Below are 14188 nucleotides of genomic sequence, written 5' to 3'. Positions count from 1 at the left end.
TGATCAACATAGTAGATGATGGCAGAGAAAGACCTTCACGGTCGATCCAGTCTGCCCAACAAGATAAACTCATATGTTCTACTTTTTGTGTATACCTGACCTTGATTTGCATCTGACATTTTTAGGGCAGAGACCATAGAAGTCTGCCCAGCACCAGCCCCGTCTCCCAACCACTAGCCCCACCTTCCACCACTGGCTCTGCCATCCAATCTCCACTAAGCTTCTGAGGATCCATTCCTTCTGAACAGGATTCCTTTATGTTTATCCCACGCATTTTTGAATTCCATTACCGTTTTCATCTCCACCACCTCCCACGGGAGGGCATTCCAAGTATCCACCACTCTCTCCGTGAAAAAATACTTCCTGACATTTTACTTGAGTCTGCCCCCCTTCAAACTCATTTCATGTACTCTACTTCTACCGCCTTCCCATCTATGGAAAAGGTTCAAATATTTGAACGTCTGTATCATATCACTCCTGTTTCTCCTTTCCTCTAGGGTATACATGTTCAGGTCAGCAAGTCTCTCCTCATACATCTTGTAACGCAAATCCCATGCCATTCTTGTAGCTTTTCTTTGCACCGCTTCAATTCTTTTTACATCCTTAGCAAGATATGGCCTCCAAAACTGAACACAATACTCTAGGGCCTCACCAACGACTTATACAGGGGCATTAAAAGTAAGCATATTTTGTTAGAGAATTTTGTATATACGCTTTTTGACATTTTTTTTGTCTTCTTTTCCGTAGTGCAGTCCACAAGTCCTGAAGCAGCTCCATTGAAACGCTAGCTACCGTTGGCAGTGGGCTTTGATTCATTTGATCTCTGGCACTGAGAGAAGAGGGCTGCATTTAAAATCACAAAGTTAAGTAATTTGTTTGTTTTCCTTTGCTTTTTAGACACAATACTGATGGAAGGTTTCTTTTTTTTTTTTTTTTTAATGTCAAAGATGAAACAGTGAATAGTTCTTAAGAAGTTTGTCTGTAACTCTAAGGCTTTTTCCTCCCATCTTTATTAACTTTAAGAAATTTTTTGTTTATGCTTGCTAGTTGGTGGAGGGTCCCTTATATACTTGCAAATAGTTCATATTTTGTGATCCTGCCTTCCTTTGGTATTTATATAGTGGACACTACAACGTGTATGACACGAAGCTGGCCAAACGAAGTATTTTACAACATGGTTGACATCAGTGCCTTGAATGCCTTTATCATTCGGGTTGCCCTAAATCTAGAATGGCAAGCAAAGACAAAGCACAAGAGGAGGCTGTTTCTTCTGCACCTGGGGAAAGAAATGGTGAAATTGACCACAGTGCCAGAAGTCCCTATGGTGCTCATTTTCAAAGAGAAAAAGTCTCAAAACTGGCACAAAGTGGCAGATGGAGGTTTTCCTCACCAAAACATCTAAGATGTTATTTTCAAAATTCATAACACAGTTTGTCTAAATCGGGAAGGGGGCATGTTGGAGTCATATTTGGGCAGGTGTTTTTCTGTGATAATGGAACAGGCATCTGATTAGACCTACTCATTACAGCAGGGTGCATTTTAGGTATATTATTTTTGCATAGTGAATCGTCTTATTGTGCCAGCCATTAATCAAGAGTTATAAATCTCATAGACAGATCACTACATCTTATACTTCACCTTGAACCAGTTTTCCCCCTTTCTTAGATGCAAAAGCACGTAGGACAACAAGGCTATGCTACTATTGATAATGAAATGTTTGCACAACCTTTGACTGATGTTTGCAAACTACTTGATAACTGTAAAATGATTACTCAAACTGACAGCATAGTGCTTTTGATGATCCATGTAGTATAGCCGATCAACCGGGGTATAGGCCACAACTTTTGTTTAGCTTCCATTTGTCATTTACAGAATTCATTTTATTCAGATTCATAGTTCTTTTTCCAGTTTAGGGGCAATGTCAACACAATAATGTGCACCCTATTGCTCAATAGGGTACATATTGATAAATAGTGAGCAGATTTTTTTCCGTGTTAATCTTGCTTAAAAATAGAATGGGAAATGTTGCTAACATTTCCCATGTTGTTTCATGTGAACACACATCCCTGTTGATTAATCATTTAACTTAATAGCACCACCTATATGAAATGGATAGCGTTTGAATTGAAGAAAGCTTAATTCCTGTGGTATAATTATTACCTTATTCGTTTATTAGTTTAATCTATATCGACAATAATTGCATAGCAAGTCAAATCGTTTACAATATATATAAACAAGCAACATAAAAACTCCATTAAAATAAAGGAAAGCAAACACAAATCATTCATAACTACAATTTCAAAATAATACAAGACAACAATAATTCTTAACAACATTCATAGCCCTATGGCATATTTTGGTCATTTAGTCCAATCTCTGAGTTTATGGTGCTAATTTCACTGTTTTGGTGGTCCTTCTATGGACTACCCTTATTCTTTTGGTGTTCTTTTGAAAATGTGGTCTCTGTAAATGGACATGATGGATTATCAACTATGTTTGAAGAGGGACTAAATGGGATGGAGGACAAACAAAAGTGGTTAGAAATATATAATATTTATATTTCATTTATTTACACTATATAGTATCTCAAAAGATCATACGTAGATTATATAGGTACATACACAAAACAGAAGAAATAAAACAAAGTAATAAGTACAAAACTAAACACACACACACACACACACACACACACACACACACAAAAGGGGATAACATGTAATGCTCAATTCTAGGCTAGGCAAAGAAATCCATGATTTCAGTTAACATTATTTAGCTCACCAAATATTTTATTTATTTATTTATTGCATTTGTATCCCACATTTTCCCACCTTTTTGCGGGTTCAGTGTGGCTTACAATATGATATAAATGATGGAAATACAATTTGTTACAACTTGGTTATGGATTACATTGTGTAGAGTTAAGCGATTTTTAATTACTTCAAAAAATCTAGGTAATTATTTTGTTTCTGTAGTGTGGGCCATCAAATTCCTAGGCGTGCATTTGTATAAGGCCTGGTGAATGAATGAACAAATTTTATACCTAATGTGAAATCTCATTGGGACCCAGTGCGATTACCATAAGGAGGCATGAGGGGACAACCACTTATTGATCTCTCCTAGTCAAATGTGAATCTAACCTCCATCCCAAATTCTGCATGGTATTTATAACACCAATATGAACCCCATTAAACTGTACAGCTGTCTATGCCAACTCAGAACATAGAACAGTATGACCAGCTGTCAACAAAGGAGTTTTCCTCAAACTAAAAACAGATTTTGCAATGGCTGGATCACCAGTGGTGGAAAGTTAAGAATGAGTTCTTTGAAAACATGTTACTTAGGTGTACATATTATTATTGCACACAAGATCAAGAGATAAGACATATTTTACTTAAAAAAACCAAACAAAAACAATCTGCCCAATGTAGACCTAGGGAATTAAGAATGTGCATGTCATGGAGGCCTCTGCTCCTAAAGTGGATCAACTTACGCGCATATAGCTGCAGATCTCAGCTCCATCTGAGGTGGTTAGTGCATTGGATGCTGTGGTAAAGTGGGAGAGGTTTAACCTTGAACAGCTTTGAAAACTTAGCAAATACCATCTTGAGTACAAATTCAGCACTGGACCAGTGCCTGTTCTAGGCTTTAAAGTCAGCTATTACTGTTCCTCTAACAGTGAGAATGATAAATTTTGTTTCTGATCGAGTAAAATCTGCCAGTCTTGTATTGCTTTATGAGTTGGCTTAGACAGCTATACAGTTTAATGGGGTTGATATTGGTATTAAAAATGCCATGCAGAATTTGGGATGGAGATTAGATTCACACTTGACTGGGAGAGAACAATAGTGGGTCCTCCCCTCATGCCTCCTTATGGTAATCACACTGGGTCCACATGAGATTTCATATTAGGTTTAAAATTTGCTTTCATTCATTCACCAGGCCTTATACAAATGCCCAGGCATTTGGTGGCCCACACTACAGAAACAAAATAATTACCAAGATTTTTTGAAATAATTGAAAATCTTGTTATAATATTTGGTGAACTGAATAATGCTGACCAAAATCATAAGATTCTTTTGCTTATTTTATTTAATTACATTATGTACTAACAACTCTTGCTTGTCCTCCATCCCATTTAGTCCCTCTTGAAACACAGTTGATAATTCCTCATGTCCATTCTAGGGATCATATCTTCAAAACACCACCAAAAGAATAAGGGCAGTCCCATGGAAGGACCACCAAAACAGTGGAATTAGCACCATAAGTTCTATGAAATTGGGCTGAATGACCAAAATATGCATACCTCAGTAGAGTGAAGGGAAAAGGATAATATGAAACACCTTTAAATAACCCAAAGGTATATAAATGCACCAGGAAGTAGACAGCAAGTTCTAGAACATGAGGTTCAAAGGAGATGAATTTATATGTAGCCTAAGAAAAGATTTCTTCACAGAAAAAGTTATATATGTAGAATAGTTTCCCAGTGGTTGCCAAAAAAAAAAAAAAGCCAAAAAAACCAGACTACAAGAAAACTTTGGATAAAGTACAGAGGATGCCTAATTGGAAGAAAAAAAAATAAGGAATGCCGAAGATCAACTAGTCTATATTGTATTGTAACAGAACATAAAGTGTATAGACTAGATACATAACCTATGCTTATTATTCATAGAAAAATAAGCATTGGATTTGTATATGTAGTTAGGCTTATAGTTTAAAGTTACTTTATACAACTTCCCATACGTATCTGTTTTTGGGAAAGATAAGAGTACATCTCATTATGAAATCAAAATCAATCAAGTGAAAGAAATGCACCTGTTTTTAAATAAATGAAAAATAAACTCAACCTATGTTAAGAGGCCATCAGCCCACAGTGCTGATCAGGACAGAGAACATGACAGCAGATGACCATATGGCCCTCCAACCTATCCATCCATACCTCCTGCAAAGTTTTATAATCCCTTCCTCAGAAATTCTCTCTGAATGTCCCAAGCTTTCTTAAATTCTGAGACATTCCTGTGCTCTGCCACCTACACTGGGGAGTCTGTTCCTTGTATCTACCATGATTTTTGAAAAGAAATATTTCTTAGATTTCTCCTGAGTCTACCCCTTTCACCCTCATCCCATGATCATTTTAGAGTGTTCCTTCTAGTGAGTGAGGCCCTGGTTCATTTCTACCCTGGAGGTATTTAAATGTCTCTATCATATCTCCCACTTTCCTTCTCTTCGCCCTTTAAATCTGTTCCCATATGTTTTATGATGAAGATCAATGACTCCTTCAAATTTATATCATTTTGAAGGTGTGGTCTATAAAACTGTGATGATATTCAAATGGCATTTTATAAAGGACATACAAATTGGAATTCTGAAGTCCAGGCTGGGATGTCTCAAGTTCTGTTAGTATTTCAGAACAGGATTTGCTGAGTATTTTTCTGAAACCTAGACAGCCTGGGTAACAGGGGTAAATCCTGATCTTTTTGGACACAGATGTGCATTCTAATTCTGAAATGAGGAATGTGTGTTTATTTTTTAGGTCTGTCCTTGTCCCACCCAGAACATGCCTAGGATTATGCCCCATTGTTAGATTATGTTTTTCAGTTTTAGATATTTCTATCCTGGGTTTGTAAACAAATATAAACATCTAAATGCAGGATTATGTATGTCTAAAATCCAAACAATACTTCTGAAAAAAAACACCCTGTCTAAACCAGGTCTCTATTTGCTAAAGAAAACTATAATTCCCTTTGCTAACTGGAAATCCCAAAAAGAGAGCAAGCTAGGAATGGAGAACAATGAAATGAAAGGTCCAACTTAGCAACTATACAGTCATTTATGTAGGAAAAAGTTCCAATAAACTTCAGATTTTGATCAATGCTGTTAAAGTGCAGTTGCAATATTTTTCTATGAAGATTTAATGAATTAATTTTGTTCCTCTTAGACAAGTCAAAATAAGAGAAGCAAAGGAAGAAAAACACCTACGTTTGGAATGTAGAATAAACACTAAGGATCTTTCAAAAATATGAATTAATTCAAAATAAAACACAATGGGGTTATCATACACTTTACAAGTGCTACAGAAAAAAATTTCCAACACACACAACATAGGTAGACATACAGATCTCCCCTCCTCAAACTATCTTTGTTCTGTCATCAAACCACTAAAAGCTGTCTAAGATAAATTAAAACTATACCTCACTTTACATTAGCCATTGTTTTGACATATCTTATGTCTACATCAATTGTTCTGAAATTGTTTTGTCCAATGAAAATGTACTCATCGACAGTGCAAGTGTTATCAGATATAAACCCTTGACACAGGTATGATGCTAGGTGAATATATATTTTTTTCTCATTTAAATCGATCACTTTGACTTCTTTGGCGCAGCATGTGCAGTCAAAAGAAAAAAAAATAAGCAAACAGAATGCTATGAATTATAAGGAAAGGAATAGAAAAATTAAACAAAGGATATCATAATACCTCTATATACATCCATAGTGTGACCACACTTTAAAAACTGTTTGCAGTTCTGGTTGCTAAATAGCTGAACAGGTAAGGGTGCTTCAGCCTGGTAAAAAGATGGCTGCAGGAGACATGATAAAGGATCACAAGTAGGGTGGAGTGGGTAAATAGGCATCTTATCTTTTCAAATAGTATTAGGCCTACAGGACACTCCACAAAGTTAATAGGTAGAACTTTTAAAACAAAACTGCAAAAATATTCTCTCTCTCAGAACATGGTCAAATTGTGGAATTTGTTGGTAGAGGTTGTGGTAATAGCTGTTAGTATAGCTGTGTTAAATTAAAAAAAAAACAAAAAAAAAAAAAAAAAACTTTATTGGACTTTTCTACCAGGAACTTGTCTAAACCATTACTAGCCATGTAGATATTAGGAAAGCTACCACTTACTCCTGGGGTATGAGTAAGGAGAAGGAGGTACTTGTGACCTGAGCTGGCCACTCTCAGAGGCACAACACATTGGGTTTGATGGACCATTGGAATGACCTGGTATAGCAGTTCTTAAGTTCTCACCTTACCCAAAGGATGACCAAGGACATGTACAGTAAAATAATGTACAATACATATAGCAACCACAGAAAATATACGAGTGCAATCATATATAAATAAAATATATAATAATATTGCACTATACCACCACTGCAACAACAACAAAAAAAACCCCAACAAAAAACACTTCGAATTAAACCTGAGCAAGGGAAGTATACATACGGACATAATTAACAAAGGCAGAAAGTGAAAGCTTGGCTAAATGTGTCACCAACAAAATCTGGAACCTCAAATAGTCCCTCTCCAAATCAAGAAACTTAGGAATATCATTATCTAACAGAGCAGAAGTAAAGGTAAATGCATGAGATCTTGTCCTATTCAGATTTCATTTCTTCGCTGTAGGAATGCTGAGTATCGTAATCCAGTTCCACTGAAATTCTTGCAGTTAAAGTCTAAATTCTATGGGAAATGTTACTGTACAACTAATGCACAGAGGCTTTCAGCAGAGACTGAAAAAGACATATGCTAGTGAGCTCATTAGCAATTCTCTTCAATGCTGAGAAAAACAGCACATGAAAACACCCCTGCCCTACTGACAAACTATGGACAGCTCTGAGCTGAGGTTAGGGCCACTTCCAGTGGTGTGCTGGAGCCGGCTCACTCTGGCTCGCAAGAGCCGCTTGTTAAATTTTGACAGCTCTTGCGAGCCGGTTGTTCTTCGGGGCGAGCCGGCTCCATTGCAGGAGGTAAGCATGGCAAGAGGGCGCCATGCTTACCTCCCCTCCCGCTCCCAAACATGCCCAGGTGAGGTGAGGAGTGGCCTAGTGGTTAGGGTGGTGGACTTTGGTCCAGGTGAGGTGAGGAGTGGCCTAGTGGTTAGGGTGGTGGACTTTGGTCCTGGGGAACTGAGGAACTGAGTTCGATTCCCGGCACAGGCAGCTCCTTGTGACTCTGGGCAAGTCACTTAACCCTCCATTGCCTGCCGCATTGAGCCTGCCATGAGTGGGAAAACGTGTGGGGTACAAATGTAACAAAAAAAAAAAACAAAACAGCGATTGTCCTTCGCCCCCATCGCTCCTCCCGCTCCCATCCATCTTTTTTAAATACCTCCTCTGTTGAAGCGCCGCGTTAAAGCCATGCTGCCCGTCTCTAGCTTTCCCTCCCTGTTTGCGTCAGTTCATGAACTTTGTGCCCTTAGTCCCGCCTTCTGACGTATGTTTGGGAGCGGGAGGGGAGGGCAGGGGAGGAAAATCGCTGGACATGGATGGGAGCGGGAGGGGAGGGAGGAGAATTGCTGGACATGGATGGGAGCGGGAGGGGAGGGCAGGGGAGGGAGGAGAATCGCTGGACATGGATGGGAGCGGAAGGGGAGGGCAGGGGAGGGAGGAAAATCGTTGGACATGGATGGGAGTGGGAGGGGAGGGAGGAGAATCGCTGGGCATGGATGGGAGCGGGAGGGGAGGGCAGGGGAGGGAGGAGAATCGCTGGGTATGGATGGGAGCGGGAGGGGAAGGCAGGGGAGGGAGGAAAATCGTTGGACATGGATGGGAGCGGGAGGGCAGGGGAGGGAGGAGAATTGCTGGGCATCGATGGGTAGGGGGGCAGGGGAGAGAAGAGAATTGCTGGGTATGGATGGATAGAGGGGGACAGGGGAGAGAGGAGAGTTTCAGGACATGGATGGAGGGGAGGGCAAGAGAAATTCTGGACATGGATGGAGGGGAGGGAAGGGAAGGGAGAGAGAAGAAATGCTGGACATGGAGGGAAGATAGAGGAAGGAGATTAGATGAGGGAAAAGGAAGTGAGGAGAGAAACTGCACATGGATGGAGAAAATAGGCAGAAGCTGGATCCACTGTACAGTCAAGTCTGCGGAGGACCAGAAATGAAGAAGAAAGGAGGAAAGAAAAGAAATAAATGGAAAGGAAGCCCTGGAAACGGAGTCAAGGGAACAGATAGAGAGCAGCAGAATCAGATACTGGGCCAGCATGATCAGAGAAACAAAGTCACCAGACAACAAAGGTAGAAAAAATAATTTTATTTTCATTATAGTGTTTGGAATATGTCCACTTTGAGAATCAGGTGCTGAACGTTAAAAGTTTATATTTATTTACTTATTTATGGCATTTTATCCCATTTTAAACATGAATTAGATTGGAACCCGGGATCATTTAATTTTTTTTTCCTGGAGAGAGTAATGCATTGACACCCCCCCCCCCCGGCTATAGCCAGCTCTGCAATTTTTTTTGGGGGGGGGGAGGGGGGCGCAGTGGTGGACGGGGGGGGGGGGGGGGGCGCCGAGGTGGACCAGGGAGAGAGCCTGTTGTTAAAAATTTACCAGGACACCACTGGCCACTTCCCTCTTTCCTGACCTGTTTGTAGCGCAGTTTTTCCTTCCTCTGAGAAGAAACATATGTGCTGAGGTAAGGAGGCAGTGATCACAGCTGAGAGAAAAGTTAACTGCTGCTGATGAAGTACTTAAATATGTCTACCCAACAAGGGCAGCTTGCTGTGTGCTGCCCCAGTCCAGGACCTTGAACTTCTGCCGTATTCTTCCTCATTGGGGCAGGAATGGAGCAGGGGGAAGACATCAACAAACCTTTGATCTACTGTGCCGCTAATGAGTGCTGGCATGAAATTTCCAATTGTTGTTGTTTAACAGGAGGCTGAGCCTTAAGTGCATCGGGAGCTCCCCCCCCCACCCCCCATTCACTGGACATGTGCACAAGAGCTGTGCCTATCACACAGCTCTTGTGGACATGCCCCAGGAATTTTAACCCATGTACTGACTAATGCTCAACAGTAACAGTGTGCATATAATTTGCATGCTGTTAGTGTTGAGCATTGGTGGCTTAAAAAAAAAAAATGGAGTTCCAGCCGGTGTTTTCTGGTGTTGCAGAGAGCAGTGCCAGAGTTCTGTGCATCTTCCCCTATATTAGCTCTGAATAATAGTGGCAGGCAATAATGATCATGAAATATCAGATAGATGTGTATCCTATGACTCCTCCCTGAAACCAATTGAGCAGTTGCACTTTGAATAATCTGCAAATCATGCAGATTCTTCCAAGGAAACCCCATAGAAAAGGGACCGAACAAGAGTGCATAGCACAGTACTATATCTTTAACAGGTCTGTCAAGCACAACTTAAAGCAAACACACTACACAAAGCTTAAACCACATCTTATAAGGGGGTTATATAATTACATATATAATTACATATGTTGCATGCATTGGGAATAGTTCATGGAGTGCTTGTATGATACCCCATTTAAAGATGCTTTAGGTTAAAGCCCAATGTAATATTATTTGAACTGATAAGATTTTTGGCCACCTTGTTTGGCCATCTTACTTTTTGGGTAAATACCAAACACTGGCAAAATTAATCAATACTAGTAGGATTCACTCCACATATCTGTAGTAACTTTGCATTCTGTATTATCATTTCCATAATTTTGGTATAAGTCTTTGCAAAGTAGTTAAAATTTTAAATGTGTCAGAATTAGTATTTTCTTTCAACAAATTGGAATTACTAGCCCACAGAAGGTACTCACACGAACAATGTGCACACCAGAACCTCTTCCATCTGTAACACTCAAGGCAACACTGCTCTGGCTGCCATGCAGATCCCTAGAGCTGCCACTGTGAAAACTGCTAGCTGCAGCAAAATTGGAATTAAAGGATCTAGACAGCATGCTCTGAATAAAGAGGGGACAGATTTAACACAGATTAGTGTGGCATGCATAAACCACAAGACAGGTTACACACAGACTCCATCATACAGCACAAACTTTATGCCATGCATATCATGCAACAAAAGTTAATTAGCAGAACCACTGAAAAGTAAAGTACATTGTTGGGCTATATGCATAAGGATTACATAACACAAATTGTTCACTTGTACTGTATTTGGGAAGATCAAGTTTAAAATATTTGACCCACTAATTTTGTCCTGCGACTATGGCCTTCAGTCTAATCAGAACCTGGGCAGGGATTCTGGCACCATGAGCCTTTATTCACAACTACTTAAGAAATTTTGCCCTTTAGAGAAATAAACCTAGCCAATGATCAGCCCACAGCGGTCAGTGTTTTTTATTTTAAAGTGCTGACTGCTGTGGGCAAAATTAGCCCCAGATATTCAATGCTGGGCTAGGTCTGGGCGCCAGCACTGGATATCCGGGGCTGAGATGTAGTGGCCACCAGAGCTTATGCAGGTCCCGGCTGAACACCAACTGGGATCCACATAACATTAAAAAAGTGATTTATCCTCTGATACCCCCCTCCTAGACCCCTGGTGAGATCCATACCCCCTTCTTACCTCCCCTGAAGTCCCTGGTGAGTACAGTGGGAGTGATGGGAGTAGGAGTGAATTCCACTTGCTCTCTCTCCTAGTGACTGCCTCTAGAAATTGGCGGCCATGACCTATCACGGTACTACCAAAGTACCATGAGGCTGCTGCTAGAGGTTGTGGAGCCATTTTCTAGAGGCAGCTGCTAGGAGTAAGAGTTAAAGGGATTTGCTCCTGAACCCATCACCCCCACTGCACTCACCAGGGACTTCAGGTAGGTCTTGGGGTGGGGTGGGGGGGCTGGGGGGGGGGGTCTCTTGCAACATTGGGGGAGGGGGGGTCAAATGGTCTTTATGTGATTTTGAGGGAGGGGTAGAAAGGAGGAAGGGGGTCTACATGTGCTTTGGTGAGTGGGGTGGGAAGGAGGGATCAGCTCACTGAGGCTGGGACCCGGAAGTTATGCAGGTGCCAACTGATATTCTGTGCTGGCACCCATATAGCTATAAGAAGGGGGGATTTAGTGCTGAAAGGTAGTCCTAAATTCACCCGCTTAGCTATGTAGGTGCCAGCACTGAATACTGTGGGCACTCGTATAACTGGCGGCTTCTCCCTTATTCTGCCCTAACAGAACCTTATGTGGCTCAGCAGAAAAATGGCTGTTTTGTGCTAATATTCAGTAGACAAATTGCTTTGAATGTCGGACAGAAACATTTCCTTCTCTCTCCTTATAGTCTGGTCATTGCAGTGGAAGTTCTCGGCTGGGAGCCTTGCATAAGGGCTCCTAAGGGCTCCTTCTAAACCCCTATAAGTTCAGCCCTGAATATAGCCACCAGCTGTCACTCTTGAGAAATGACCATGAGACCCTTCCGCCAACTCCAAAGGGCTGTGAACACCATCTCTATACCATGCCTCAATCAACTCAGGAAAAAGAAGACCTGACTCAGGATTGAACCAGAGGCATTCTGCATGGCAATAGGCAGCACTGTCACCGAGCAAAAGGAAGACTCCAACTTTCAAAATTATGAACATTTTCTCAGATAATAGGTTTTACTCAAAGGGGTAGTAATGTGTACATTCAGAAGGATTTGTAGCCCTATACCTCACTGTTCACTGGTATATTTATATTCAGAGTTTGCATAATCCTCTTGGCACAGCATTAGGATAATTCTATTTTCGCTTGCTAGTCAACCAGAAATATACTTGAGGTCCCATTACTCTGAGATTTTGGACAGTCCAGAAAATGAACTCACACATAGAAATATCAGGTTATCTTACAATGGTGAATGTTAATCTACTTAACAATTAACACCCAAGAGCAGCCTCTGTTTCGCTCTATCATTAAGCTTCTTCAGGGGTACAACCTATGTCAATATACAAAAACAGATATATCAATGAATGAAAATGGATCTACAATCTCGCACTTATCTAACTTACTAGAATATGCATCTAATACAGGTTTACAGAACACCTTAAGTATCCCTCTCAAAAATACACAAGCTCTTAGAGCTCAACCAAACCCAAGATCTTTAGTTTCTGCTGAGACCGAATCTGAGACCGAAATTGGCTGCTTGGTTTTGGCAGAAACTGAAACCATAAATGAAACTGCCCTCCATCCCCGAGACCATAAAAGACCCCCTCTGCAATCACGCTCGCATGCTCCCCCCCCCTTCCTGCCCAACCACACACATGGCCCTCCTCAGGCTTAACTTAGTGAATCCTTGGTAGTTTAGCTACCTCTTTGGGGGCAGAAATGGAGCTCACTCATTCCTGACCCGTACACTGCTCCAATCCAAATGGCTGCTGAAACTTCTCACAAGACTGAGGCAGGTGGTCCTGGCAGTCATTTTCTGATTGGAATCAGCATGGGCAGAGGATTCGCTCCTGCCTGTGTTGGTTCCAATCGCAAAATGGCTACTGAGACTTCCTGCGGCAGTTCCTGCCCATGCTGGTGGTTACAATTGGAAAATGACTGCCAGGACCTCCTGCAGCAGTCTCACCATTGTGCAACCATTTGCACTGAAGCAGGGCATGGGGCAGGAACTAGTGGGGACTGTTCCTGTTCTCAAAGAGGCCACTAGATCACCAGGGATTCACCAAGGTAGGCACGAGGAACTACAGGTGGTCGGGTGGGAATGGGAGGGGCACAGGAAAGGTTCAGTTTCAGGTCTGGTGCCAAATCTGAAACCAAAATTCAGTTGAACTCTACAAGTTTTAACCTCTAAAAACCCATTTAGATATATGCTGAGTGCATGTGCATTTACTTGTTCCACTTCACTCATGATTCTATACCTTATTTTCCCTCAGTTGTGTCTTCTCCAAAGATGAACAGACAAACATATTTTGCCACGCCTCATAGGGGAGTTATTCCATCCCCTTTAACATTTTGTTTGTCCTTTGTACCTTTTCTAATACCTAACATTCTTTTTGCTTTCTTAGCCACCGCAGCACACTTAGAAGAAGGTTTCAAAGTATCATCTACGTTTGTTTTTCACCGTTCTACTCATTTGATTGTAGTCTCCTTTTTGAAAGCTAAATGCTAACGAATTGGATTTCCTGCGTATACTTACTCCAAAGCTAATATCAAATCTGATCATATTATGATCACTGTTATCAAGTGGCCCAAGCACCATTACCTCCCGCACCAGATCATGCGCTCCACTAAGGACTAGGTCTAGAATTTTTCCTTCTCTTGTTGCGTCCTGTACCAGCTGCTCCATAAAGCAGTCCTTGATTTTGTCAAGGAATTTTACCTTCCAGTATGCCCTGATGTTACATTTACCCAGTCAATATCGGGGTAATTGAAATCACTCATTATTATTGTGTTGCCCAGTTTGTTAGCGTCCCTAATTTCCTTAAACATTTCTACATCCGTCTGTTCATCCTGGCCAGGCGGACGGTAGTGCACT

The 14188-nt window shown here is 41.1% G+C and overlaps 1 protein-coding gene across 3 annotated transcripts in view; it reads right to left on the bottom strand.

Annotated features, from left to right (window-relative positions):
• The window catches only part of ERBIN (erbb2 interacting protein), a 405835-nt gene that overhangs the window by 42135 nt on the left and 349512 nt on the right, over positions 1-14188 (bottom strand). For 2 of the 3 annotated variants that reach the window (XM_030193205.1, XM_030193207.1), the window contains exon 23: positions 10549-10692. The exons of the other annotated variant lie outside the window; for it this stretch is intronic. In XM_030193205.1, coding sequence (XP_030049065.1) covers positions 10549-10692 — 144 coding nt within the window. The remainder of the gene's footprint in view (positions 1-10548; positions 10693-14188) is intronic. 3 annotated transcript variants of the gene reach the window in all.

Source organism: Microcaecilia unicolor, chromosome 2 (assembly GCF_901765095.1).
Source record: "Microcaecilia unicolor chromosome 2, aMicUni1.1, whole genome shotgun sequence".
Classification (NCBI taxonomy): Eukaryota; Metazoa; Chordata; class Amphibia; order Gymnophiona; family Siphonopidae; genus Microcaecilia; species Microcaecilia unicolor.
This window is presented reverse-complemented; position numbering and strand designations above follow the sequence as displayed.